The sequence below is a fragment of the Drosophila melanogaster genome, chromosome 3R (assembly GCF_000001215.4).
Source record: "Drosophila melanogaster chromosome 3R".
Classification (NCBI taxonomy): Eukaryota; Metazoa; Arthropoda; class Insecta; order Diptera; family Drosophilidae; genus Drosophila; species Drosophila melanogaster.
This window is the reverse complement of record NT_033777.3, coordinates 25168199-25194188: the sequence shown is the minus strand read 5'-3', so window position 1 is coordinate 25194188 and position 25990 is coordinate 25168199. Positions and strand designations below refer to the sequence as shown.

General features: G+C 45.7%; 2 protein-coding genes across 4 annotated transcripts; one reads left to right on the top strand and one right to left on the bottom strand.

Moving 5' to 3' along the window:
• Window positions 1-412: 412 nt before the first annotated feature.
• Window positions 413-24624, top strand: lobo (lost boys). Its single transcript, NM_001043292.2, has 9 exons — window positions 413-951; window positions 1023-1151; window positions 22071-22430; window positions 22495-23209; window positions 23267-23448; window positions 23506-23721; window positions 23789-24010; window positions 24071-24265; window positions 24324-24624. The coding sequence occupies exons 1-9, from the start codon at window positions 535-537 to the stop codon at window positions 24579-24581; spliced, it is 2694 nt and encodes an 897-aa protein (NP_001036757.1). The 5' UTR covers window positions 413-534; the 3' UTR covers window positions 24582-24624.
• dan (distal antenna) lies at window positions 1383-9806 on the bottom strand. 3 transcript variants are annotated; one of them, NM_143089.4, is made up of 2 exons: window positions 8760-9178; window positions 1383-4303 (listed from the first exon to the last, which is right to left on the bottom strand). In NM_143089.4, exon 2 carries the CDS (start codon window positions 4248-4250, stop codon window positions 2214-2216), a length of 2037 nt encoding a protein of 678 aa, NP_651346.1. In that variant the 5' UTR covers window positions 4251-4303; window positions 8760-9178; the 3' UTR covers window positions 1383-2213. The 3 variants fall into 2 exon arrangements, with proteins under 3 accessions (NP_001262949.1, NP_651346.1, NP_001262948.1); NM_001276020.1 differs by having other exon boundaries at window positions 8760-9806.
• Window positions 24625-25990: the final 1366 nt, after the last annotated feature.

Here is a 25990-nt window from a genome sequence, read left to right as displayed (position 1 = left end):
AAAGGTGATGGCCATATGCTATTCACAACCTGCTTGCTCTATTTTAAAAATGTTCGTTACAAAAAGACTTTTGGGTAAAATTGTTACCCTACTTCAATTTTACATGTAGACACTTAACCGAGAAAAAAGCAGTAGAAATTGATATACGAAGCAGGGTAAAGAAGTTCAAATCTAATGCCAAAGCAGTTACAAACCAGTACAACGGTTATTTAGCCCAGACGCAAACCAGAATCAGGAAGTAAAGTAATGTAAAGTAAAGTTTTCAACCGGAAGAAGGAAATGTTCGTTCTTATAAGAAGTTATTTCAAGCGAAACCCACACAAAACTAATTAGAATTACGAAAGTTTTTTAAGCAAATTACAATTTTTATATATTTTATTTGCTACAATGAACAGACTAGCACAACACAATACATATTTCAATTTCTGTCACATCTAGCCGTTAAAATATATATTTTTCTACAAACACCGTAGTTATAGAAACGAAGTTTCTTGTTTATTATTTTAAAGAGCCGGCAATTGTAACCACGCCAAAATGCCGAAAGTACTGTTTCAGAAGTACAAGAAGGTGGTGAGCAACATCGACCCGAGTCGCTATAGCGCCAAGTTCAAGGAAATCGACGAGCAGAGGCGCTCGCAAGGTTCGGAATCGGATTTTGCAGATGAAATGGAGGGCGAGTTCGAGGCGGAAATGGAGGAAATGGGATCTAGTGAATTTAGTTTATCCGAAGGAGAACCATCGCTCAATATCGGAAAGATCGATTTATCCTTTCCCGAAACAGTCGAGGAGTTCGAAAACAGTCCCCAGTGCTATCCTCCATCGTACTATACCCTCTCGCCCAAGGAGCGGTTGCTCCTGCTGTACGCTGAGAATTTCCGGAAGCAATTGGTTCTCAGCTACCCAAAGAGACGAGCCATGGTCTTGGCCCTGCCCAACGAATGCAAAGTACAGGTGAAGTCAGCACCATCTGCTCCTTTAGTGGCCAGCGTTTTGATAAATTGCCACTCTTAACCAACTTACAGAAATTCGTTTGCACCACCATCAGGCCAACGGCGTTTATTTACACGCAACTCATATCAAGTGTCGAGGAAATTGCCAAGTTTGTCGCCGATTTCATTCAGTATGAGCCACTGCAGGATCCCATAAATTTGGTAAGTCTATTATGGCAAAGTTGAACCAATCACATATCCATTATTCTTATGTTCCGAGCTCATGTAGCAATATATTTAAAAGTTTATGCGTTCTAAAATGTTCAATAACTTGACCAAGGCAATTTATACTTGTAAATATAAAAGTAAAACATTTAGGTATTTTAGTAGATATATATGAAAAACCACTTAGACCCTCCAATACGACAGCGGTAAGTAAATACGACGACAGTTCTAAGAGTTTCATAAAAATTATCTAATTATTTTTTATTGAACATGTATTTAAAATTACATTTAAATTTGTAAATGTTTTTATTTAAATATCGCATTAATTCCGAATTAAGAAAATTCTTTTGAGCACATTTCCATAGTTATTAATATACGAAATTTAAAAACGTTTGATATCAAATGCATGCCATTCGCGCCAACACACCTTGCAGTTCGAAAAGTATTTTTTCTTTTTCGTAACAAAAACTAAGGGCTATAACATTTTTCTAGAATGCATCATTGGGTGAAAAAACAAACTAACAAAACAGAGTCGGTTGTCTTTCCGTTCAAAAAGAAATGCATAATAGCTACAAATAGAGTTTCTCGATATATACACGTTAACCGTACGATTAATTAATTAATACAATGCAATGCAATGCAATGGAGTGGATTCGAATTGAATTGAAAGATACTGAAAGTATGCTCGATAGGTTTCACAGCTAGGAGATAAATTCAGTGGAGTCCTCCGGATGCGTGGAACCATGTGGTCTAACTGCTGGAGCTCAGTTCGTCGTACTGCTGGTACTCGCCCGTGATCTGGCAGTCGTCGGGGTCATCGTCGAGGTCACAATGTACAAATTCGTAGGGAGGGAAGAACAGGGAGCTGAGTAGGGTGGCCGACGATCGGTAGACGGCCGGCGCATAGACATGGCACCTCGTCGAGCCCTCGGCGGTATCTGCATTTGCATCTGTAGCCAGGACACCGGGTCCTGGCTCTGCATCGTGCAGAGCACCGTCTGGGCTATCCTCTATCTCTGTATCCGTGGCTGGCTCCGTGGGCGCCAACTTTGGCTTTTCCTATTTGCGACGGCGACTCTTGCCCCGCCCACTGCCCTCCTCCTCCGCGGCGTGCTCCTCGCTGTCCTCCGGCAAAGCGGATTTCTCGATCATCGGTGTCTCGTTGCCCGACTTGATGGCGGCTATTAGGAAACGAAGTTGCATCAGCTGCACGGCCGTCACGCGGGGATTGCTGCAATTCTCCAGCCACTGCAGGAACTTTTCGCCATGGCGGATGGCCTCGATATCCTCGTCCGCCGTGCAGTCCAGATACTTGGCCTTCTCCTCCTCGTCCGTTTTGTTTGAGTTATTATTGTTATTGTTATTGCTGGCGCTCACATCGTTGTTGTTCGTATGCGGATTGCTGGTGTCCTGGAAGCTGCCCTCCGATTCGGAGGATCCCTGTTCCGGCATCAACGGACCAGTGGCCTCCATTCCGCCCATCTTGAAGAGCATATTGTCTAGGATCTTCTTGCATTCGCTTGTGGAATTCGTGGTCTCTGGGGTTTTGGTCTTCGCCTTTGGTTCGGGACTCCTGCTGCCTGATGAATGGGCAATGGGACTTTGCGAAGGGGTCATCACTTTGCCGGCGGCTGAGAGATCCTCCGGTTTCCCGGATGCCTCCGGCTCCACTTCGCCATCGAGATCGGTTTCGGTGGCCTCGTCAGCCTCGGGATTCTGTTCGTTGGAGGACAAACTTCTCACCGACGGCGTCTCAGTCTCTTTCGTGAGATGGGAGTACAGTATGTTCGAGGGATCTCCCATGGATCCCCCCTCTGCGGCCGTGGTGGCCACCTGCTGCTGCAGTTGGTTGGCTTGCAGGGCGGCCAAGGTGGCGGCATTGGGATTCAGGGTATGCAGACTGGCACCGAACGCCTTGCACCAGTTGTACCACGCCGCGTTCTTCTCGTCCAGACTGCCCGACGGTGTGGACGAGGGTGTTAGCGGAGCCGAGGGTATCGGCGGAGTCTGTGCCAACTGACTCATGTGCTGCGGCGTGGAAGATCTGATAGGGGGACTGGTCACGCCCATGGGAATTGTGGGCGGATAAAGGGGATTCAGACCCAACATGGTCTGCTGCGACTTGAGCCAGTAGAGCAAGGGATCTTCGGCCAGATTGGAGAGCGTCATGGGCCCGCCCATTTGCGAAGGAGCAATCGAAGGACTGGGACTCTTGATATCGCCTCCCTTGCCCTCGTTCTTGATGCTCAGATTGAGGCTGCCCTGGCCCTCCCCCGGCTTCTGTTTGGCCCAGTTCTTTACCGACAATCCCTGCGCCGATCGATCTCCACTATCGCTCCTGGGGCTCTGCACCTGCAGCGGCGTTTGGCCACTGGGCTTCGGGGTCCTCAGGTTACCAGCGCCCGCTGGGAAACTGTTTAGACCCGACATGGCCGCCAGACCGGGATTCAGCTGGGCCAGCAAGTTGAGGTTTGTGGTCAGCTCGTTGAAACTGATCGCCAGCGGGGATTGTGATATGCCCGTGAGACCCGAAAGGTGCGTCAAGCTAGAGAGCGGACTAATTGCATTTAGGGAGGGATCGGCGGCGGGTCTGTTGATATCGGCACCAAACACTTTGGCCTTGACCCCGCCATTAAAGGCCGCATAGTCTACGGGCAGCCCATTGTACCCAAGATCGGCCAGATTCTTGTTTGTACTGTAGTCCAGGCCATTCAGAGGGGATCGCTTGAAGGCCAGCTCATCGAACTTCAGTTTGTTGGAGAAGTTCAGGGGCAGGGCGCCGTCCAAACGCTGGCGTTTCTCCGGCGGTCCCAGAAGACCTCCGCCGCCTGCTCCACCACCTCCTCCTCCTCCTCCATCCATCTTATCGCCCAGGGCGTCGGCGCAGAGGTTATCCGTGGCAGACTGGCGGGACATGAAGCGGAGCTTGTCCTCGTTCTTGCACCAGCCGCGCAGCGTGGACTCGGGCACGCCGATGTCCCTGGCCACCGAGGCCTTGGACTCGCCATCGTGGATCCTCTGGATGGCATGGATCTTGTCGCGGGGCGTCAGGCTCCGCAGGGGACGCTTGCCCTTTGTGCCCATGCGGATGTTCATGTGGGGGTAGCTGGAAATATCCAACTTTAGGCCGTTGTCGAACAGCTTGGCGTCTGCAAGAAAGAAGAACAAGCGGTTCTTAATTAATTACCGTGACACACTTGGCATATCGCATATCGCACGGCGGACCGATGCGTTCCCATTCGCCAGCGGTGTAGCACATAGCGATATATATGTACTCGTCTGAATGGCGAATGCCGTGTGCGCGCGTCCATGTACTTTGCAGGGGAAGGGGGTTGGGGCTCAAAAACGGTCGGAAGAAGGGGGTGGGGGGCGGTCTGTCATGGGGTGTCAGGATGTGCCACAATGTACCAGGATGTGTCAGGATGTTCAAGGGGTGGCGGCTGGTGTTTCGCATGTTCGCACGGTGCTCCAATAAAATCGCCGCGCGCTTTAAAATTTTACAGACAACTCGCGGTGTAAATAAACCGCACAGCCGGGCGTATGCGCTATATTGCGTATACGTGTAGATGGTTCCATCGTATCTACATATATACGTACATAGCTATACAGCTACGGCTACAGTCAGGATGACAAAATCTCTCTCTACGCTCTTGCAGGCAAATGAGCTGCGTCACGCCCCTTGCCGCTTTTTCGCTCGGCTCACGAAGGATGCCAAATTTGCAAAAAGGACTCGACAGTGTTTGTGTGTGTGTAATCGTTAGTTCGACACTGTGTGCGAGTTTGCGAGAGTGTGTGTGTGTGTATACACGGGGAGACAATGGAATATGCTAATTGGTGCGTTGCCTTCGCGCCGCGACGCGCCTGCTCCAAAATGCAGCGGGCAACGCGAGCTACGAATAAGCAACAAGAACAAGCCATTCGTCGGCCGAACTTTCCCGAGTCCGCAAATTTATAACTTGTTTACCTGTCTCGGGCCACTTGGCGCTGCAGCGCAGAACATCCCCCAACTTGAGATACTATGCGATACTGTTGTGGGCATGGATGTGGATCCATGCCAATGCCAAGCACGCCTGTTGCGCCTTCCTGTCCTTCCCAACCTTTCAGCCTTGCTGCCTTGCTGCTTTCCTTCTTCTAGATCTGAAATGTTGCCAAAGGCAACAGCAGGTGCAGCAGAATCAGCCGCAGCAGCACCAGCAGCAGCAGCGTCTTTTGGGCCAGCTCTCAAGTCTTTTTTGGCCTGGCCAAAAGTCGAAGGCAGGCAGAAAACAGAAACCTGAGCGAGCAACAATATGCTCCGCCTCCATCTCTCCAGAAAGTGAGGCATGCAAAAGAGCTCGCCCCATGGTGCAATTTTAAAATGAAAAACACGTTTTGCGCATGACTGACACATGATTTCTTTCCCTGCATATATATGTACGGATATATCTGTATATATACATATATATCTATATATATATATATATGTGTGTGGCATTCAAATATACTGGCAGCACAAGTTGGTGTGCGTGCCCTCGCAGAGCGAACTTCTCAAAGGAAGAGAAACTTTCGAGAACTAAGAGAGTCCAGATGACCAAACTGGAGGAGTCTTTCGTTTGGCCATCCATCGCAATGCTGTTTACAAAACGCACATCGCTCCTTGGCTGGCTTTGAAGCCACTTGGAATGGAGTTTACACGTTGCCAGCTATTAATTTGAGGCTCCTGAATCACTGGACTTATCTCCTTCGGTTGCTTGTTTAAGCAGACTTGAGCTTATGATTTGGAATAAGCAGTTGGCAAGGACCAAAAGGGATAAGGTGCATCGTTTTGCCAAATATTTAATCTGGTTGGTATTGTTATAGGATATGCTAGGATGCTTTCTATTATTTGTTTTGTATGCAAAGAAAACTTAAATGAGAAAAGTGGTACTAGATTCCAGTATTTGAATTAAAGCTATTTAGTTAACTCTAAAGCGTATGCAAATCAAATGTATTTATCTACAAAGTAGGTAATCTAAGTCTATTATTATTATTATATAATTAATGTGCTACGTTGGTAATCACTGCTAATAGTTATGCGTTTGTCACCTGGTTGAGTATGCGGTTTAATGCATACCAATCTAGTTTAAGCCTCCATTTCTCGCTCCCCCTCACTTGACACCCAAACCACAAAAATAGACACTCCGGGCTGTTCATAACCAATAGAGCAGCAAATAACTGTGTCGACGGTGGTGCATGTGATTCTGCCCCTACTACCGACAACCTAAACAGCAAACAGCAAACACCTAACACCATACACCATACACCTAACTCCATTCAACTAACACCACCCACAGATCCGGAGCTGCGGAGATCCAGAGAAGCAGCGACCTGAGAACAACCTGCACCCAAACACATATCGAATAAAACTTTTACCGCTGTATAAAAATTACAAGGTCTTTGGCCATTCAGCAGCGGAGTCGAATGGGAAATGGGAAATGGCAAATGGGAATGGGTGGGTCTGAGATGGGGTAGAAGGAAAAGAATTTTTACTTTCGCTTTCTGCAGTGGGTCCGTCCTTGTCCTAGCCGGCTCGCCATTAAACTTTTCACGAACCGAACTGGGACAGTGAGAAGTGTGTAAAAAATCTAGTAACAACAGAAAAAGATGAAAGAAATAAATATAAAAGAATTACACCAAGTTTGTCAGTGTGTGTGTGAGTGAGTGTGTGTGGAAGGGGCCCGTCTGTGTCTGATGTTGCTGCTGTGCACACATGCACACTCACACACCCGAACACTTACACACACCTAGTCAGGACAGGACATATGTATGCCGGAATGGCCATACCCGTCAGTATGTCTGTAATGGCCAACCGTCTGGCCATTTCATCGTACACGTGAGTGTGTATGTGTGTGTGTGTGTGGGCTAAGAGCTTCTGATTTTCCTATATACAATTATAATTTTATTGTATTTACTATTTTTTTCGTTTCTTTGGCTTCGTATTGAACTCACTCACAGACACAGAGGGGCAATGCATGTGGCAATGTGGCAAGGACACCAAGGAGGGTCAAATGGGATGGGTCGGGATGAGCGAGGCGGGGGGAGGGGCAAGCGAAGGGGGGCAGGAGAGTCTGGCAAATGGAGGTCAACGACTGAAACTAGTACTAATATGTGCAAGCGTTTGATAGCTCCATTCGTTTGTGCTAATGCAGAAAGAAATAAAACACAAAAACGAGGCAACACATAAAAATAAGAATTCCGTAGATAAAAGAAAAAGTTGCTTTGGTCCAAACCCAATCGTGTGTTAGTGTGTGTGTGTCTGGGATGTCTGGGATGCTTCCCTCACCGCAGTTAAGTGTGTGCAAATAAACCATGTGTCTGCTGTAATGTTGGACCTGTTGGCACCAATGATCTATGTGGCTTTAAGCACTATTGCACCTTTTTTATTGTGTGTTTTCGTTTATGATTAGCCCGATTAATGTTGTGTCGGCATTTCGCAGTGGAACGAATTTATTAATTGTCGGGGGATTCAATATGAACTTTATCAAATTATCTAACTATGGTCTCATGTATGGGCAATACTATTTTAAACAATGAATCGATTTTCAGAATTACAGTTATATAATAAATAAATAAAAATATGTAAATCCTTTGATAATTTTCCTAGTGTTGAAATATCAGTGATGTTATGAATGATGTTGTTTTACAACACTGAAATGCTAATGATGTACGAGAAAAATATAATTATAAATAAAATAAAAAATAAGAAAGATAATAATAAGCAACTTTATTAAATACTTTCTAATTTATAAAACAAGATGAGAATAGTGACACAGAAGCGTTCAACAACTAAACGGATAGGAAAATAACTTTTTACCATAAATACAATCAAAAAGTATTGCATACATTAAGGGGCCAATAAAACCGGTTTCCTGTGTTTGTTAATATTGCAATTCAATATAAACTTGGTAGATAAAGGAAATCTAACTAAAACTCTTTAGTTATATAAAATTTACATTTTTTCAAGCTTATTTTACAAACCAAGTATCATATGGACAAAGTAATATTTGAATCTAAACTCGGAGGTAAAAAAATTAAATAAAAAATTAAAAATATTAATTTTTGATGGAAAGCAAATTTAAGTAATTGCTAACGCAGTGTTAGGAGGTAAATAATAAAATTACATAAGATATTAATGTTATACACAATATCTATCACTCCTGAATATTATTATAAATAAATATGAATAAATACTTTCTCGTAAAATATTTCCTGCTCTTTTGTATAAAAAAGTTGTTAAGTTGTTATTTGAAGGACCTACTAAGATTTGTACTTATTAATTTATAAAATGTGGCAACTATTCAAATACACAAAGAACTGCACTTATATTGTTTTCCAAATTGTGTAAAAATAATTCGTTTTTGTTATGTAGAAAGGTAAACAATAAATCTTCAAAACTAATCTCTCGAAAAACTTTTTATGTTTGGTTTCCGATTTAAATAAATATTTTTTGATTATTTAATATTTTTTCTTGTGTCACCAATTCTTCAAGTTGTGTTTAAAACACTCAGTTAACTGTTATTAATTAATGCAGAACTAACAATTACACTTTACGGATTGCTCAATTCACCGGTGAAATCAAATACTAACCTTTTAGTTATCTTCCGGGGGCGAAAATGGATCGGTGCCTTCTTCCAGCGAAGGCGGGAGAAATTCGGTGATAGCGCAACTATTTGCAGCAGTTAAATTATTCTTATCTCGACCGGCGATGTTTTTAAATCACTTTACTTATAGTTCACATGGATTTGAATTTATTGTTTTCAGTTAATGTTGTTGTTCATTTGAAAGTATAACATCACTCGGTCAATCACAATCGAACACTGTGCTCGCGATGCGGCGTGATGTTTACCGCTGCTGTGGCGTGCGAATTTTAGCGGCAGGACATGCGGTGCGGTGCGGTGCGACCTCTCTCTCGCGCTCGTCGAAGGATATTGTGATATTGTGACGCTGCGTCGCTGTGACGTGGATGTGCGAACCTGAGCGGCTAGCGTGCGGCGACAAACTACCGCGGCGGACTTGAGTGAATTTTGATTTTAGCGCGGCGAATTTCCGCACGGCGACGACGGCGGCGACGTCACGGGAAATTTAAAGTCGCACGTCCACGAAATGCGGCGTTTCGTTCTCACTCACATACACAAGCACACTCGCAGATATATGCGTCCTGCAGTGGTGGTTGTGTGCTGGTCAGTTGGTCTGCCTTGGTATTAGTAGTTTTGTAGTTGTCGTTTTTGTTTCTTTCACGTGTGCGTGAGTCGCTCTCTCTCGCTCCCTCTCTCGGACTCTCTTTCGCCCGCTCTCTTTCGCTCTCACTGTTGCGAAATTCGCGGCCTTTTTCGGTGACAGCCAAATGTACAATGATTAATAACGGTCAAGACGGCGGCGAAGAAGTCCTCTCGCTTTGGCTGCCCCGTTCGCAATATTCGCATTTTGGCATTTTCGCATTTTGGCCGGCCCAACCACAGGCCAGTGTCCACTCACACACACACATATCGAGCACACATACTAACACAGCACATCCTCCCACACACACACACACACACGTGCGGACACACAGCTGTGTGCAACGAAGACGACGCAATACTCGTGCTAGGCTTTTTGAGATTGAGAGACGCACATCCTTTTCGGCCTCCTTTCTTGCGCCCACGTGTGTGTGTGAGCACAGAGAGAAAAATCTTGATACCTTAGTAAAGATAATGTTATTAAATTTGGTAAGAATTCGAAATTTAGTATAATAATTTAGCAATTTTGTATCTCTTAGTTATGTACATATATTCCATGATTATAACTATGAAAATGAAATTTCATACAAATAAACGAATAGATGATACGATCGCTTGTGATGAAAAGTATATATTACTTTTCTGCCAAGCTTATATTTCCTTGTATTCTGTATTAGTTTTAGGTAAAATCTAGATTTTTTCCAGTGTAAGACTGTGTGCAACCTCAGGAGGCATTTGCTTGCGTTTAGCTAAGCCATTTTCTGCTTCCTTAAACGCTGGGCAACAACTATCAAACGAGCAACGGATCTGCGAGAAGAACGTGAAAAACCTAGCCGAAATCCCTGTCTAATTTTCGCAGTAGGGGGTGCGCCTTTTATCGTCACTGATAATTCTGCTAGTTTTCCCGCTGTCATGTGCTGCAGTTGTTGCTGTTGTGATTGCGGCCAGTTTTCCTCGCTTTGTTTTGATACATGCCTTCATCGCAGATTACGTGGGCTCGCCTCTCTTTCGCGACCGTTTCGCAAAGAGCTGAGGCAAATGAGAACCGAACATCCTCTTCCTTAAGAGAGAGAGAGAGAGAGAGGGAGAGAGCCAGTGAGAGAGCAGCTTTCGTCCTCGTCTTCGGCTTTTTGCCGCCCGAACCGAACGAAGTTATGACGGCAGGAGGTGGTGACCCCACGGGGAAACCCCCCTTGGGAAACCCACATTCTTGAAAACAAGGCGAATCCGTCCAACAGAGTGGCTTTCTTGGCTCTTTTCGTCGCTCTTTTCGCTGGAGCGTGACCGGCGATCGCCGAAGGAACCGGAATTCTCGAACGGACACTCGATCGCAAAGATATGGGCATGACATAGTGGTTGTTTCTCCATCGACTTTTGCAGGCAAATTGCTGCGGTTTAGAAATGTCAGATGGCGAAATAATCGAATTCAAATTGTGGGACAAGAAACTAATCAGCTGCAAATTTCAGGTGATAGCCAGCTTCAAAATATGTATTTCCCATATTTAGCTACCAAGAATAATATAATTGTAGTGTATATAGGTAGGCAGGACAATAACTTATGTTTTCCATTAAAGTGCCGACATATTCATACATATTCATATACTTAGTGCACAACATATTCAATGCTTGGTATACACCAATGTTTAACATGGTTACGCATTAAGATGTTTAGGTTCCTTGTAATATTAATTACCGAGCTGATAAGCTCTAGGTAGGAATAAAAAACCATGTTAAATAGATTGTTGATATCATTCCCAAGCAAGTTTCAAGTCAAAGTGTATTTTGATTAGTTCTGCGAGAGAAGAAAAACCTGACAAGTATTTGCACCATCGTGGGATAGCCCCGAGATTACGATCTTATATAATGCGTGTGTACACATAGGCATTTTGAGGTCGTAGACTTAGTAGTTGCTATGCAAAACATTTGCGCAGAGCACACACACAATCGCACATACATAGCTCCCTATTTCCCTATTGTATCTGGCCAACGAAGGCGGCCACTGACCATAATAACAACAACGGCAACGAAAAAGACAGCAGCAGTGTCGCCAGAGTTGCTAGTTGCTGCCTTTCGGGAAATCGCTAAGAAAGGTTTTTGAATCCATGTCCGAAACGCACAATCACACGTACACGCACAGCCACACGCACACGAAAACACAGGCCCAAGGATATAGTGTAGTCGTACATATAAGTAGAGGCGTATACACAACAAGGAGCAACAATAACGCAGGACTACGGAATACGGACAGCGGACAACGGACGACGGACGACGGACTACGGACGACCACGAGTATAGATGGCCGGCATGGGGCCGCATTGGCAAGAAACATATCCTTGCCACTAAAAAGCCAAGCAGCCTGCCCGGGTCGCTTCATTTCGTCACACACACACACCCGCAGCCTCACTCACTGGACACACACTGAAGCAGTTTGGCAACACGCTACCCACACAGACGCACATTCTTCTTAGCATCCGCAGGCACATCAGCATCTTTAGCGTAAATTTTGCTGCTGCGAAAATTTAGAGTTGTTGCTTTATGCCAATGTGCGTGCTAGAGTGTGTGTGCTGGTGTGTGTTTTTGGGTATATATACTTCAGATTTTCATCGGCCAACCTAAAAACCCCCCGCCCCTTAGACAGCGGAGCCCAACCCGACCGATTGTCCATTGTCCATTGTGTCCACCAAGGCAACATTTTCCATTTTCGTTCGTCCTCTCTTTGGCCGCCGGACTTTCTCTCATATCTGCAGCTCCTTGCCAGCCGCCTTCGTCCTAGCCACCAAGCCACCAAAACCGCCCAACCGCCCACCACACCACCCCTTCAGTTGGTCAAAACCCCCCTTTTCGGATGTGTATGTGTGTCCATTTGTGAGTGTGTGTGTGTGTGCTGGATGCCTTAATGTCGCTGCGTGTGTGTGTACAATTACGAATTCGTCGTCCTCGACTAAACTCAATTCACTTTCTCCCTAACTCTGGCAAGCCCGCGTCGTTGTCACCGTCGTCCTGCGATGTCCTTTCACCCAACCCGACTCACCTCCCAGAATCCCCCATCCATCCCTGAATCAACCCAACCCCTCATGTCACACCTCCGGATGGCGAAGGAAATTTTCGCGTGAATTGAAAGATGAAGGCGCACTGGGCTGGACGTTGGTCACCCCCGATGGTTGGTTATATGTACACGCATAGGTCCTTGCTGATTTCCGTTCGAACGTGTGGCTATGTGTGTGTGTGTCGGTGTGTGTACATATGCTAGAAGACGTGTGCGCTTGATTTTCAGCACCCATCTACCAACACCCACCCGCCCTGGGAATCTGCATCCTCTCACATTGTCTTTGTATAACTGTTCCTAAAACAAAATTTTCAGTTTTGCCTTCGAAAAGATAAATGTGTGTACACGAGTTTTCTATGTATGCTTTTTCGTGCTTGTGTGCGTTTCTCCCGGCTACATGTACTCGTACACTGGGATCTACTCAAAATATATCCCTAGATGCGTACTTGTTTGCACCTTGCCTTAAACTCGATTTGTCCCTGCCCATTTCAATCAACTCATCGATCATTTATTTCTATTTCGATCACCATCAATTGGGTTTGGGAATTCAATTCGATACCAGTTTGGATCAGAACTGACATTGATGGTTACGAAAGATTAACAAAAATATGAACCACCTGGAATAGAAATTTATCGAGTTTTCAAAAATATCAACGAGAAATATAATTTCTCAGAATTTTAAGTGAAAGTTGATATAAAATTTAGTTGATAGATAATGAAGTCGATAAATAATACTTGAAGCCAATATATATATATTGTGTGCGAAACTATTTTATAGCAGTAGAAGATGCGGTTCCTTTTCACATACACCTGATTTCATGTACTGCAGATATATTTGCGATGGTCAAGTCGAGCCGAGCATCGTCGCCTGGAGACAGTCTAATCCGTTGTCCGCAATTGTGCTGACCTGGGCGGTCCTGCAAGATGCCCATGCTGGCAGTTCTTTCCTACCTAACCCGGAGCGAAACACCCTGCCTCCTTGGCCATTATCTGCAGTTTTGTCTAAGCTAAGGCGATTTGAGCAGACAAAACCGCAGCTCTCGCAAGTTGTTTGGACCCAGTGCGTCCTTTCGTCCTTCGTGCCCTTCCTATCCTTCAAATGAGCTCGACATGCACTAGTGGTATTCTATTTTGTGTGCTGCTGCCATAGCTGCTGCTTCTATGCTATGTTCCTATGATTTGCATATTCGAGCTCGTAGCTCCTTTGTTTGCACCCCCACCCCTTTGGTGCTGAGTCCTGGCTCCTTTGTCAGCAGCATTTACCTGGGCGAGCGTGTGTGCGAGTGTGTGTGACACTGGTCTTTGGCCAGGATGCCGCGTAAGAAGAAGGCAAACGGCCAGGCTGGAATTTGTCCTTCCAATCTAAGCCAAATGCTGGCCGTCGTCCGCTGGACGCCTTGGTCTCCTTTGCTTTTCCAGCAGGCAAGCAGGGAAATTGAAACAATTGAAGAGGTAGCCATGGATGGAGCCGGGCAGCCCAGCAGTCCGGCATCCTGGCAGTCAGGACAACCAGACGCAGCATTTTCGACCATCAACTACTGGCCACTTACGGACTCGCCTCCACCACATCGCATCGGCAAATGTCCTGCTGCGGAAGCCAGAGCGAGAGGGATAGCGAGCTTAAGGATGCAGCTGGCTAGCCAGTGCGAGTGAGATGTCCTTTTTGGCCAGAGCTCTAGCAACGGCAGACGAATCCTTTTCAAAATTAAACTATATGCAGCAAGTGGAAGAGCAAGGCAAGAAATGCACACACACACAAGGACACACACACACACACACATATTCACATCCATGCCACAACCGCCCAGTTTTCGTATCCTGGTCCGAGAATCAGTCGAGTGCGAGCCACATGCAAATAGCGCAGACACATGCACTTTTTCTCGTATCCTTGGTCCGTCCGCATCTTATGTATTCGGCAGAGCTTTGTTAAGATATTCTTTGCACCTAAGATGGACGACGTTAGATACGGGCGGCAGCTAGCCAGCCCGGCGCTTATATACAGGTTCAATCAGTTGCTAATTGCTATAGGTCCGAAAACAGTCATGTGCACTGCACCCACACACTCGCCGCTATTTGTTTATACTCATATGCCAGGATATATAAATGAGTGTGCACACACACCCACACACACACATATATATGCTTATGCGGCGAAAATATGTAAGTGCAAAGCTGCACACTCAAGTGTTCAAACAGCGCGCCAGATTAGTTATAACTACATAGCTCAAGATGCCATAAAGTCGATTTTTTGATACGAACTGATGGATACTTTCCGTAAAACCCATCTATATGGCCTATAGGGTTCGAAAAACCTGATAATAATACTTGACCTTTACATGCCAAGCGCTCGAATTCGATTTCATTCTTGACACTCTTACGAAAATAATCACACAATTTGTTTGGCACAGTTTTTTCTCCTTTCTTGTCTGCATTCTTTTTCTTGTTTTAAACAAAAAAGGGTTTGCCGGAGTACGAGAAAAAGTTTGTCTGAGTTTTTGCCTTTTTTCTTCTCCTTTGTATGTTACAAAAAGTAATTATTTTCATTTTATTTTTATGTGCCAGTCTAGCCAGTTTACTTTTACTCGTATCAATTGCAAGGGGATAAATGGGTGCTTTAAGTCACCAACATTCGTCGGCTGGGTTATATGAGAAAGTAGAAGTGATTAAAACTTAATAAGCGATATTACATTAAGCCTAAAACTGCACCTTAAATGTGTTCGATCTTATAAGAGTCATATAACCTTTGATAGGACCCGGAAAATAATTCTACCAAGAGATACTCTGAGAGGGGTAATGTAGAAATAAAGGCTGAGCGAACAATCAATTCATACAGCCGTGTAAACTGGCACTTCCTAGCCGCACATATCCATTCATATGAACTCACGCCACCACTTCAGAAAAGCCTTTCTTTTGCGCCTTTTTTCAAACGTGTTCGACGTTTCCCGCACTGCAGATGCAGTGGGGAATACTCGGCTACCAGATACCCAGGGCCAAAAACAGTCATTAGATATTAGATATTAACTCAACTTAACAACAATATATATTAAAAATAACAAACCAAAAACAAATTTTTCCTTTGAATTATGAACATACCCTCTGTAAAACCGATAAGCCCCATGGAATAAGTGCCACAGGGCATAGACGCCACAATGCGGTTAAATGATGGCGATATGCGCTGACGCTGTAAACTCAAGAGTGATGTCCTTTGCCATTCACTCACAGTCGCTAAGAAAAACGAGAGACCGCAAACGCAAAAGGATGCGACGGCGTCGAAAAGCGATAAAACGCGATTTTATGCACGTGTTGAGTGGCTGCCAAAATGGGCAGGTTCTATATCCGCAATTCTGATGAGGCTCCAAATGTGCCAGAATACTTTCACGTAATGAACTATTATAAAAACGTACATAAGTAATCGTTTTCGAAATAATACTGTCCTGCGATTTCATATATTTCGATCCAGAATTCATTTAGCTGATAAAAAACGTGGAGGGTTAGCGAAGCTTACAAAAATTGGTAAAGAAAATAAACAAATGGACATTGCATTAACCAAAGTCTGGACAACAGATGTCTGGGGTTTGGTCCCCTGACAATATTAGTTCGGAAATGGAGGCGTAACATTCCGGGTGAACTGCAGATGTCACTAAAATTCGCTGACAGCCCAATGAATCGATATGATATCTAGGCCACAATGATTATAGCACAAAATGCGAACTTTCTTCCGGAAATGAGAACTGCCTTTTGATCTCGTAATATTCCGTTTGTTCCCGACTTTCCAAGCATGCATTCATCATTCGATTCAATACCGATTTTTTTTTTTTGGTGCGATGTGAGCGGGCCAGGTCGGGCCATTCCAAGTCGCTTGGCGAAACCAAATACGATGGGATACAGCGCGATGTTCCCTTTCTCGAGGGGATGAAATCGCTGTCGCTTCCGGTTGAGTGCACCGAGTCGCGGAGTTGCAGCGATGTAGAATAGCGTGTCGTGTTGCTTGGTCAGTTTGCAATTGCGAACCTTGTCGTCTTTCGACTTCAGTGACAAAAAGCAGCACTGGCTCTGTTTTAGCGAAAATAAGTGGGTAGGGTATGATGGCTGTAACTGCGACGAGGGAATACCCTTTAATCTGGTATAATATGTGGGCTATTCAATCTGGTAGTGCAAATTTATAAAATTAGGAGTATCTTCTAATAATACAAAAACTATAATAGTTTTATTGTTTTCTTACACCTTTTGAGGAACATACATCATTGCATACTGCTAAGTATCAAATAAAATTGTTAAGGAACAAATGGCCATCATCGATTCGACACCAAGCGGAATAGCAGCTGAAAAAAAAATCGAAACAACAATGCGGCAAGACATCTTCCAGATACTCGTCGTTCGCCATTCCCCCCGCTGACTATGCGCATATCGATTTCCTTCGGCTCGAGAGCAATTCACTCGAGATCGGGCCAAGTGCCACCGGCAAAAACCCAACGAAAAAGGTGGCCCCAAACTGCGAACTGCAATCCCTATCTCATTTCCCTGGCTCGGCGACTCGGCACGGTTGTTGCAACCCTTTGACAAAGAAAAGCGTCTCCCTGACGGAAAACTGGCAGCGGGTCTTTGCGTCCAGACTTCGCAGGCAGGAGGCAGGACTTGGCCATATATGGTCAGACGGGCGAGCGAACCGATGACGTGGACCCCCCTCCCACCAGCTTCCGGACATTTCAGCCCCGCGGCTGCTGTTTACCATGGCACGCTCGGTTTAAGTCGCAGAACATCCGCAACCACCGCTGACCCACCCATCTTCGACCACCCATCTCTTGCCACCCACCACGTCCCACCGCCAAAGGTGCTCCGGCAATGGCCAACAGCCTTCGTGGCTACAATAAACTAGACGCCAATTTCGCTGTCGCTGACACGGCCATTGCCGCGGCCATTGAGCGTCGACCATCTACACATCTGCACGGAGAAAAATAACGAGTGCTTTCTTATGAGCGCATAATCTGAATCATTTGTTTTTACTGGACTTGTGCAGCAGGGCTGCGAATGGATAAGAAGTAAAGAAACTTCTCGAATTTTGATACCCCTTTCTATAACAAGTAAATACGCGCCTGTTTTATCAGTGTTTCTTGAAAATTTCCTTCACCACCTTTACACATTAGCCCATGATTTCTCACTGTGCAGCATCTAGCCTCCACCGTCGACCATTGTCGACTATAGGACTCGTCGGGTCCACTTACTCGCCTTGCCCGCGACGGAGTGGCGTATTCCTTTGCTCAAAAGCAGACCAAAACCAAACCAAACACACATCGACTTTGTGTCCGAGTCCTCGCATCAGTGTCCGCATCTGTCTGGATTCGCGACCCCCGTCACATCACTCGAGTCCGTGGTCCGCAGTCCGCAGTCCACAGTCCAGAGTTCCGAGTTTCAGTCCCAGTCCCAGTCCCGATGGCCGCGACCTCATCCCACTTTGGTTCTTAGCGACGTCGTCTGTCCGTCGCATTTATCCTCGCTGTGGGCAACGCCATGTGACTTGGATCGAATCTGTGATTGTAAGTTGTGCGCCGTCGTTAGGTTGCCGCATTGGCAGTCGGTGGGTGCCACTCCAGCACATCCACATCCACATTCTCCACATGCACCCTCTGCCATATCCACTCCATCACTGGGCTGGCCTCTGTCCACCGGCTGTACACGGGGTCTGTATCCCAAAGACAACGGCGGAGTTTAAAACCATCATCGTCGTATACACACTCGCTTGGCTCAGACAGCGCGATATTGAATAAGAATGCCTCCCGATGGCAGGACTCAAAATTTAATGTGCGTCTGCTCATATGTGGATGGCTATTGATTAGGAAAAAATGCTTGTGAGGATGGGCCAGTTCTTGAGCTATGTGATTTATTAAATCTTAGGTACAATGAATGTGTTTAATATCATGGCACTCTTGCACACGAAGCGCTTCCATACTGATTATCATGAAATTTTCGAGCATTTCAAGGTATTGGCCACTTTCAAAACTGGGCTAATGCCGCGTGTCCCATATTAATAAATCCTGTGTGTATAATTCCTTCGAGGATATGAGTGAAACTATGATGGGATTTAAGCGTAAGCCCACCGCAGAACAAAACCTCCATTAAGCGTCAGCTGAAAGGCACCGACTTTGACTGACTGACTGTTCGGGGGAATCAAATGTCTTAATTTCGCGTGTTTATATCTTAATCTTGGCCGTTTTTAAGAGCGTCTATTGGCCGGGACTTTTATGTGCCCGGGGTCCCGGGTCGCGGAAGCGGGAAGTCGGGCAAATAATAAAACCCCAGCGTGGTGAATGGGGGGAATGGCGCCATAGACATCCACGTACATCCAGGGGCGCAATATCAACGAAGACGCGCAAATAGTGAGCGGATTTTGGACGGGATGAGAGATGGGATGGGTTGGGTTTGGCTTGGCTTGGGCAACATTGGGCGGTTAAATGGGTCCGGAAGATGGTGGGTGTGGTGCTGTGGTGGTATTGCGCGTATTATGGCGACACTAGCGGCGCCGTGTGTCCTTTTGTCCCCAGGACAATAACACTTCCGTGCAGTACATTATCATAAAGGGGTTAAGTCGCTGATTTTCATCGTGTGTGCTCATTTAAAAACTTACACACGCTGCTGGCCCGCAAAAGGCCCGGCTTGGGATTTCCTGGAGGAGGCGCACCACCCGAGTTCTGGCTGACGTCTTATGGCCAACAGGCAGGACGCGCAAGGACTCGACGCCTCGGCCGAAGGAATCGCGCTGAATTTCACCGCTTTGTTTCAGCGCTCTTGTGGAAAAGATGGCAGCGGCTCATTATGCGTCCCGATAAGCGATGTGCCTCCCCAGCGAGTCCTTCGCCCCCAGGTTAGTCTAACGAGGACGACGGCGGGCTGGTGTGGGCGGTACGTATGGTGCCGTGTCATGAGGAATCTTTCTGTTGGGTGGGGGGTGCTTGCTGCATTGTGTCAACGAGGGAAGGCCGCCAGTGTGTACGTGTGTGCTTGTGTGTGTGTTTGTGTGTTAGTCCGCCTGACAACCCCGTCTTGAGCCCTCGTCGGCCGCATTGTTTTGAGTTGTGACCCGCGGTGGCAGTGGCAGCCATTCAGCAGGGTGGCAACTGAAAGTGATTCTGTCTCGGCAGACTCTGTTACTTGCCACCCTTTTTCGCAATATTTCGCCGCTTTTGGCGCAGTTTTTTCCGCTTTTTTTTCGTACTTCTTCCTTCAGATGGACGTTGTCGTTTTATACCCCGTAGTCTTGGTGGGGTATATCAGCGCAGCGGTATGATAGCATAATAACTATAGGGGTCCTAATAGATCAACTAACCAAAATCTTGAAGAGATCTACATCTGCTAAGCCATTATATACAAATTTCAATGATCAACATATAAACCAAATTTAATTACTAGCTTAAGTGCCTAGTAAAGTATGTAGTAATTAGGGAAGGCGTTCAGATCATCATCACTGTAAGAGGTATCTCATGGTCGATCATCTCATGGCATTATCCCTTTCGCCGACTGTAATTTGAGCTAGGGCCCCTGTTCGAGCAACCGGGCGCCCGTTGCTCCATTCTCGCTGTGCATTCGTCCCTTTGTTTTCGTCATGTTCGCTCCTCCATTGTTGCGACTGCTCTACCAGGCCCGATCCTAATTTAACACGTTCGAATAACCTTGAAGCGTTTCTTATTACGCGCGACCGCAGTGATAGCGGCTCTGCAACGCGCTTCCATGGCCAGGCAGTCCAGGGTAGCCTTGGTGGCCGGGGAATCTGGGGAAGAAGAACCGTGTAGAGGGCAGGAGAACCCTGGACGAAGAGGAGGAGGACTCAATCGGCTGGCCAGGTAATGCCGTTTGCATCGAATTCAATTAGACGCCGCTGACTGACTGGTTTGCTGACTAATCGATTCGAAAGAGCGTGAGCGAGAGTGTTTGACCTCGAACAGTGCGACTTCGTTCGGTTCGCCCCGCTGATAGCTGATGACTCCGGGCCTCATTGTGATTCTTATGGCTTCACACGGCGATTTTGCATTTTAATGGCCTTCTTCGAAGCGACGGGGCGTATCTGCGCAGGGTGGAAAGGTGCAGGACCCACCACACGACTAGAATCCTGTTTAGCTCCTGGGTTGCACGGAACTTTCCCGCGAAAAAGTGTTGGCTAGCCAATGTGGTTTTAGGGAAACATGCCATGAACTGCATGTGATATCTTTCAGATACTATTACTATCTTACCATATATACCAATTTCATATCATATCAACATGCTACCATCACATGCATACCTAGTCACAGATCCTCCTGAAAGATCTTGGCTTATACCGGTAAATCCTATCCCAAAGCCGAAACTAGAGCTGTGCGTATTTGAATTGCCCGACTGCAACGCAGCCGACGCTGCAATGGCAATTGCAATCTCGGAGTGCGTATGTGTCAACGACTGGTGTGGCAGTAGGAACCCGGAACCCCAGGCCCACAATAATTGCCAGCGTTTCCCGCGTTAATGGCCGCTTCGCTACGCTTCACAGATTCGGACGCACATGCACAGAATTCCTGGCAACGGCGGGATTGTCTCCTAAGTCTTCGCGGAACAGCAAAGAAGATGAATGGCACGGGGTCACGCAGCCACCTACGGGGCAGTCGCAGATGTGCAGGTAAACAACAATCGGGACAAAGGATCGGCCGAAGGCGGATTAAATGGGAGTGGGTCTCACTACCTCGATGCCGAGCTGCAATGAAAACAGACCGCTGATTGTTTTGGGCAACTGAATGACATCCGAAAATCGGGGGAAAAAAAACACATCGAAATGAACGGGCATGAGTACACACTATATGGTTAATACCCCCTTTAGAAAACATCCAAGAAGTTACAGTTTCCTGGTGGGTTTTAAACGATTCTTAAGAATTCGCATGAGGAATACGAAAATAAAAACATGGGACTATCAGATTAAGATAAAACAATTTTGAGATACTTTTTAACATATAGACGGCCTCTTGGAATAGTAAGGTTGTTTTACTTTCAGTAGTAACATTAAAATTTTAAGATACCCTTATGTTTTCACACCGCTCAACAGGTTCATTTCCCAAATATGAGGTCTTCACATCCTCAATGCAAAGCGGATATAACTTTTCCAAGGTTGTAAAATATAGCCTATACGATCTTGACTCCTGCTGTTTTTACAGGGCCATATATAAGGGTACATATAAATTTTCCTCGGGCAGGTAAACGCTGCTTGCTAAAGGTAATCGAAGATTTCCTTTTTGTCTCGTGCTGCGCAATAGTTTGTGCCAAATTTCGTGGAAACTGGCATGCTGTTTCCTCAGCCCCGTTCTATATACATTCCTCTACATATTTATATGCAGCTAATAAACTCTTGTATTGCAATTGCATATTGGCTTCCAATGACTTTTATCGGGGGATGATTCAGAGATATTGCATTCTTAAGCTAATGAGACGCAATCATTTGCTAGCCAAGTCCTTTGGTAGTTATTTGTAACAGATGTAAATATATTTTTAACATTAACGTATCTTGTACTCAGATAGAACATTTCCGATGAAGTGTTCATTTAATCGATCAAAAGGTAGTTGATAATCCAGTTTTGTAGTCTAAAGATTTGTCATACCATCCTATTTTCTTATTTAATCCTTTAGCCAAATCGCCTGATTTCGCCGGAAACCTTGTTGCGCAAGCGGAAGGGCAACTCCTATGAGATGGCCACTCTGCTGGTCAGCATGCTGATTGGAGCTGGACACCCAGCGCTGGTGGTTTCCGGAGTGGCCCGCGAGGAGACGATTCTCAACGATCAGCTGGCCGTTCCGTACCCGTATCCAATCGTCGAGGTGGAGGTCGAGGAAGTGAAGCCAAAGGTTGAGAAGCCGGGCCAGAAGTATAAGCTGCGCGGATTACCCGATTTGAAGAGTCATCTCGAAGAGGATATGGCCGAGGTTCACAGGCAAAAGGAGGCAGAGGAAAAACGGATTCAGGACGAAATTATTCGGAAGCAAATGGAGGTGAGGATAGACATGCACTTGCGCATTCGTTGTGTGGATTAACATACTGGCTAATCCCGAACAGGATCTTGAGCTGCTGGCCGTGGATCGATATCATTATCGACGCAGTCATGCCTGGGTCGTGATCATAAACAATGCACCCTGGAGTGTCAAGCCCAAGACTACCTACACAGATGTCAATGGGGACGTGGTTGAGGCTCCACCCACGGCCATTTTCATAGAGCCCTCGACAGGATTCATTTGCGAGACGGGCTGCAAGCAGTACATCCTCGTGGATAGCATCTGGAATGAGTACAACTACTATGTATGCAAGCAGAAGCACCAGAGGGTGAGTGAACTGCGTTGGGATCTGCGGGACACCAAGGACTGGGAGCACATGCTTCCAGGTGAGCCGCCCGAGATGCGCATCTACAAAATGGCCTCGGATGAGAATGTTGCCGATGAGGAGCGCGACATAAGCGAGGAGAAGCACCTGGATTGCATCGGCTCCTGGGTGGAGCGTCTGCACATCGGACTTGCCGACTTTGAGCAACGTTTCCCCAGCTCCGAGAAGAAGATCCAATACAAGGGAGCCATCCATGAGCGATTCTCGCCCTATTCCCAGCGCGATGGAAAGGTGATGCAGCTAACTATTTTCAATAACGATGAGTGCACCATTCCCAAGGTCAGATATGAGTACTACGAGAATCGATCTGACCTCATGCGCCATGTGAAATACACATATGCCACCGATCAGTTTGAGGAAATATTCAATAAGGGTCGCAACGACAGTCTAAAGTGTAGGTATTCATAAATTGAGCCAGAAATATTTATATTAATCTTGAATACTTTCTTAGCCATCGAATATTTCTCGGATCCCTCGCAGCAGCGAAAAGTACATTTTTTTTCGGCTTCCAGAATCGATTCCTTGGAACTGATGGTGGTTGAACCAGGCTCGCTTATTCTGCACTACAAGGATCGCAGTGACAAGTGTTGGTATAAGGAATTCGAATTCACTCCAGCTGGAAACGTTCTCAAAGTGAGTGTACATTTTGTTTATTTTGCAATTAATTTGGCTAACTTCCAACACCAACAGAAAGTCACCGAGAAATTTCTCAAAGCCAGTGCTAATGATGTGTGCTCAAATGATATTGCAACACGCACGTTTCTATTTCAACAAAATAAAATTGTTCTGAAATTTCATTACACATTTGGGGCACTCACCGCTACAGTAGTGGAATTTACAAAGCCACCAAGACCGGATTATGGCAAAGAGCTCATATACGATGAGAAACTTACGAAAATATACAAGGCAAGTGGGAGGATAATTTAAATATTATTATTTTGGTTTCACACAAGTATTCCTAAATCTCCTCCAGGCAAATCCCCTAGATCCAACGCGCACTAATCTCGAACTGTACAGATTGTTGTGCGAGCAACTGCAGTATGAGGACCATTTGAGGAAGAATTTCGAAAAAATCTTCGAGGATATAAACAACGTATTCGATTTGCGTAAATCCGAAAAGGCTGAACCCAAACTTAAGTTCAGCATATTTGATCCACTTCGGAATGGAGCAGCCAGAGCCATAAGGATGAGACAGGTAAATGAGGCACTCAATCATAAAGATAATACTTTGATTCCTTATATGCATTTTATCCAGTTTGAAGAAGAGGAGGAACTTAAAAAAGAAATAGCCAGCAAGCCCGCCGATTTCCTGGCTCCATATCTGGTGCCCTATAAACACCAGGAGGAACTTACTCCCGAGCAATCTCAAAATGCATATAACGCCTGTCTAAACGATCTGAAGTCTCGGTTTGTGAGTCTGCTCAACAACTTGCAACGTCACTATGAAGATGTAAGTCTTAAAATTTTATACAAGAATGCAAAAATATTGAAATTTTTTAAAAATCTAGTTAACCTCCGAGTCAAAGTCGCTGAATCGATTCCTAAACAAATTCGAAAACCAGTTCAATAACTACGATTACAAGAGGTTGGTGCAACAATCGAAGGATCTCGAACTCAATAAGCGAATGGTGCAACAGCGTCTGACTCTGACCCATGAGGAGTCCCAGAAGAAATACGAAGTGGTCAAGAACTCCCTGCTCAAGGATCCACGACTGAATTTCAAAAAGGACGACTTGGCGAGAAGAGCTTCGGAGACATCGAAATAATAAACTTGACTGAGAACTCAAAAAATAAAAGAAGTAATTAACTATTTGTATCTTTTCTTTCACATTGAAGTTAAATATTGAAACAGAAAACATACCATTCCATTCGGTAATCAAGATATGCTGCCATCGTATTGAATATTCATAAATTTAACGAATTCTTTGCTCGTGAATCCTAATAGCAATTATCCACTTTGAAATGACCGATTGCCAAGTAAATGGAATTCAATTGAACAAGCGACTTCCAGATTAAATCAAAATCAAAGGTCGGCCTTTAAGATGCAGATAGTGAATTGCTGAGATTCTCTAGCGCCGGTGGTTAAGTGGATTCTAAAATGCGAATGTCGATTTCATGGCCTAGAATCATTGCCGCCGCGCGAACAACGTCGCTAAGGGCGGTTGGGTGGTATGAGTGCTGTGAGTGGTATGAGTGAGTGGTTTGGGTGCTATTCGGGCGACTTGGACTTGTGAAGGGAAGGGGGTGCGGTGCTGGCGACGGCGAGGAAAATTCGTTTCAAAAAGTGACCGTTTGAAAATTGGACAAAGTGGCTGATGCTGCTGCCGTGTACGGACCCGCGCCCAAGGCACACAAGCCGTACAGCCGAAGAGTCGTGGTTGGAGGCTACACACACACACACACACATTCACAGTAAAATATCCTGAAAAACACACACTCGCGTGTGCATGTGTGTGTGTGCGAATGTCTGAGCTGGGCGGCTGTCCATTTAGCGCGATACCCACACCCCTGAAAAGCGCTCACACAATCGTTCACGACCCACGCACACACACACACACACACAGTACACACACTCACACACAACGAACTCATATGATGTCCGTGACCCCCACCCGCTAAACCATCGACCATCGCCACCCCTCGTCCTGATGGGACGGCGAAATTGGGTTCGTCCCTTGAAAGAATCGTCCTAAGATGAAAGTGCTGTCCCTTGTCCGCCTACCGTACGTTAGCTTCGCTGAAAATTTGCTCGTGGCATGAACACATGTGGCGTAATTTCGTCGCAGATTTTTGTTCGCTAACTGGACAAGAAGATTTCGTGCACTGCGCAAAACGGGTTGGCCCTTTACAAAGAAAATCTAAGATCCGTTTAACCTTCGAATGGGAGAAGTAACTTTAGCTGCTTATAGGCACATATAATATGATATGATATTCTAACTCCTAATTTATTATGATTTTATGAGCATTAAACAATGGTACATCACTTATTCCTAATCGTATGATTACTTGACCTTCTTATACGATTTAGAACTCTGTTTAAACTGACCACAAGAAGGTGTCCCACTTTTCGCTCAGTGTCCTTTTTGGACTTCCGAGTCGCGGGACCCCGTAATAGCGGCTAGTCAATGTTGTGCGCCAAGGCGTGGGCCGTGTTGTCGTCCCCCGCGGTGGTGGG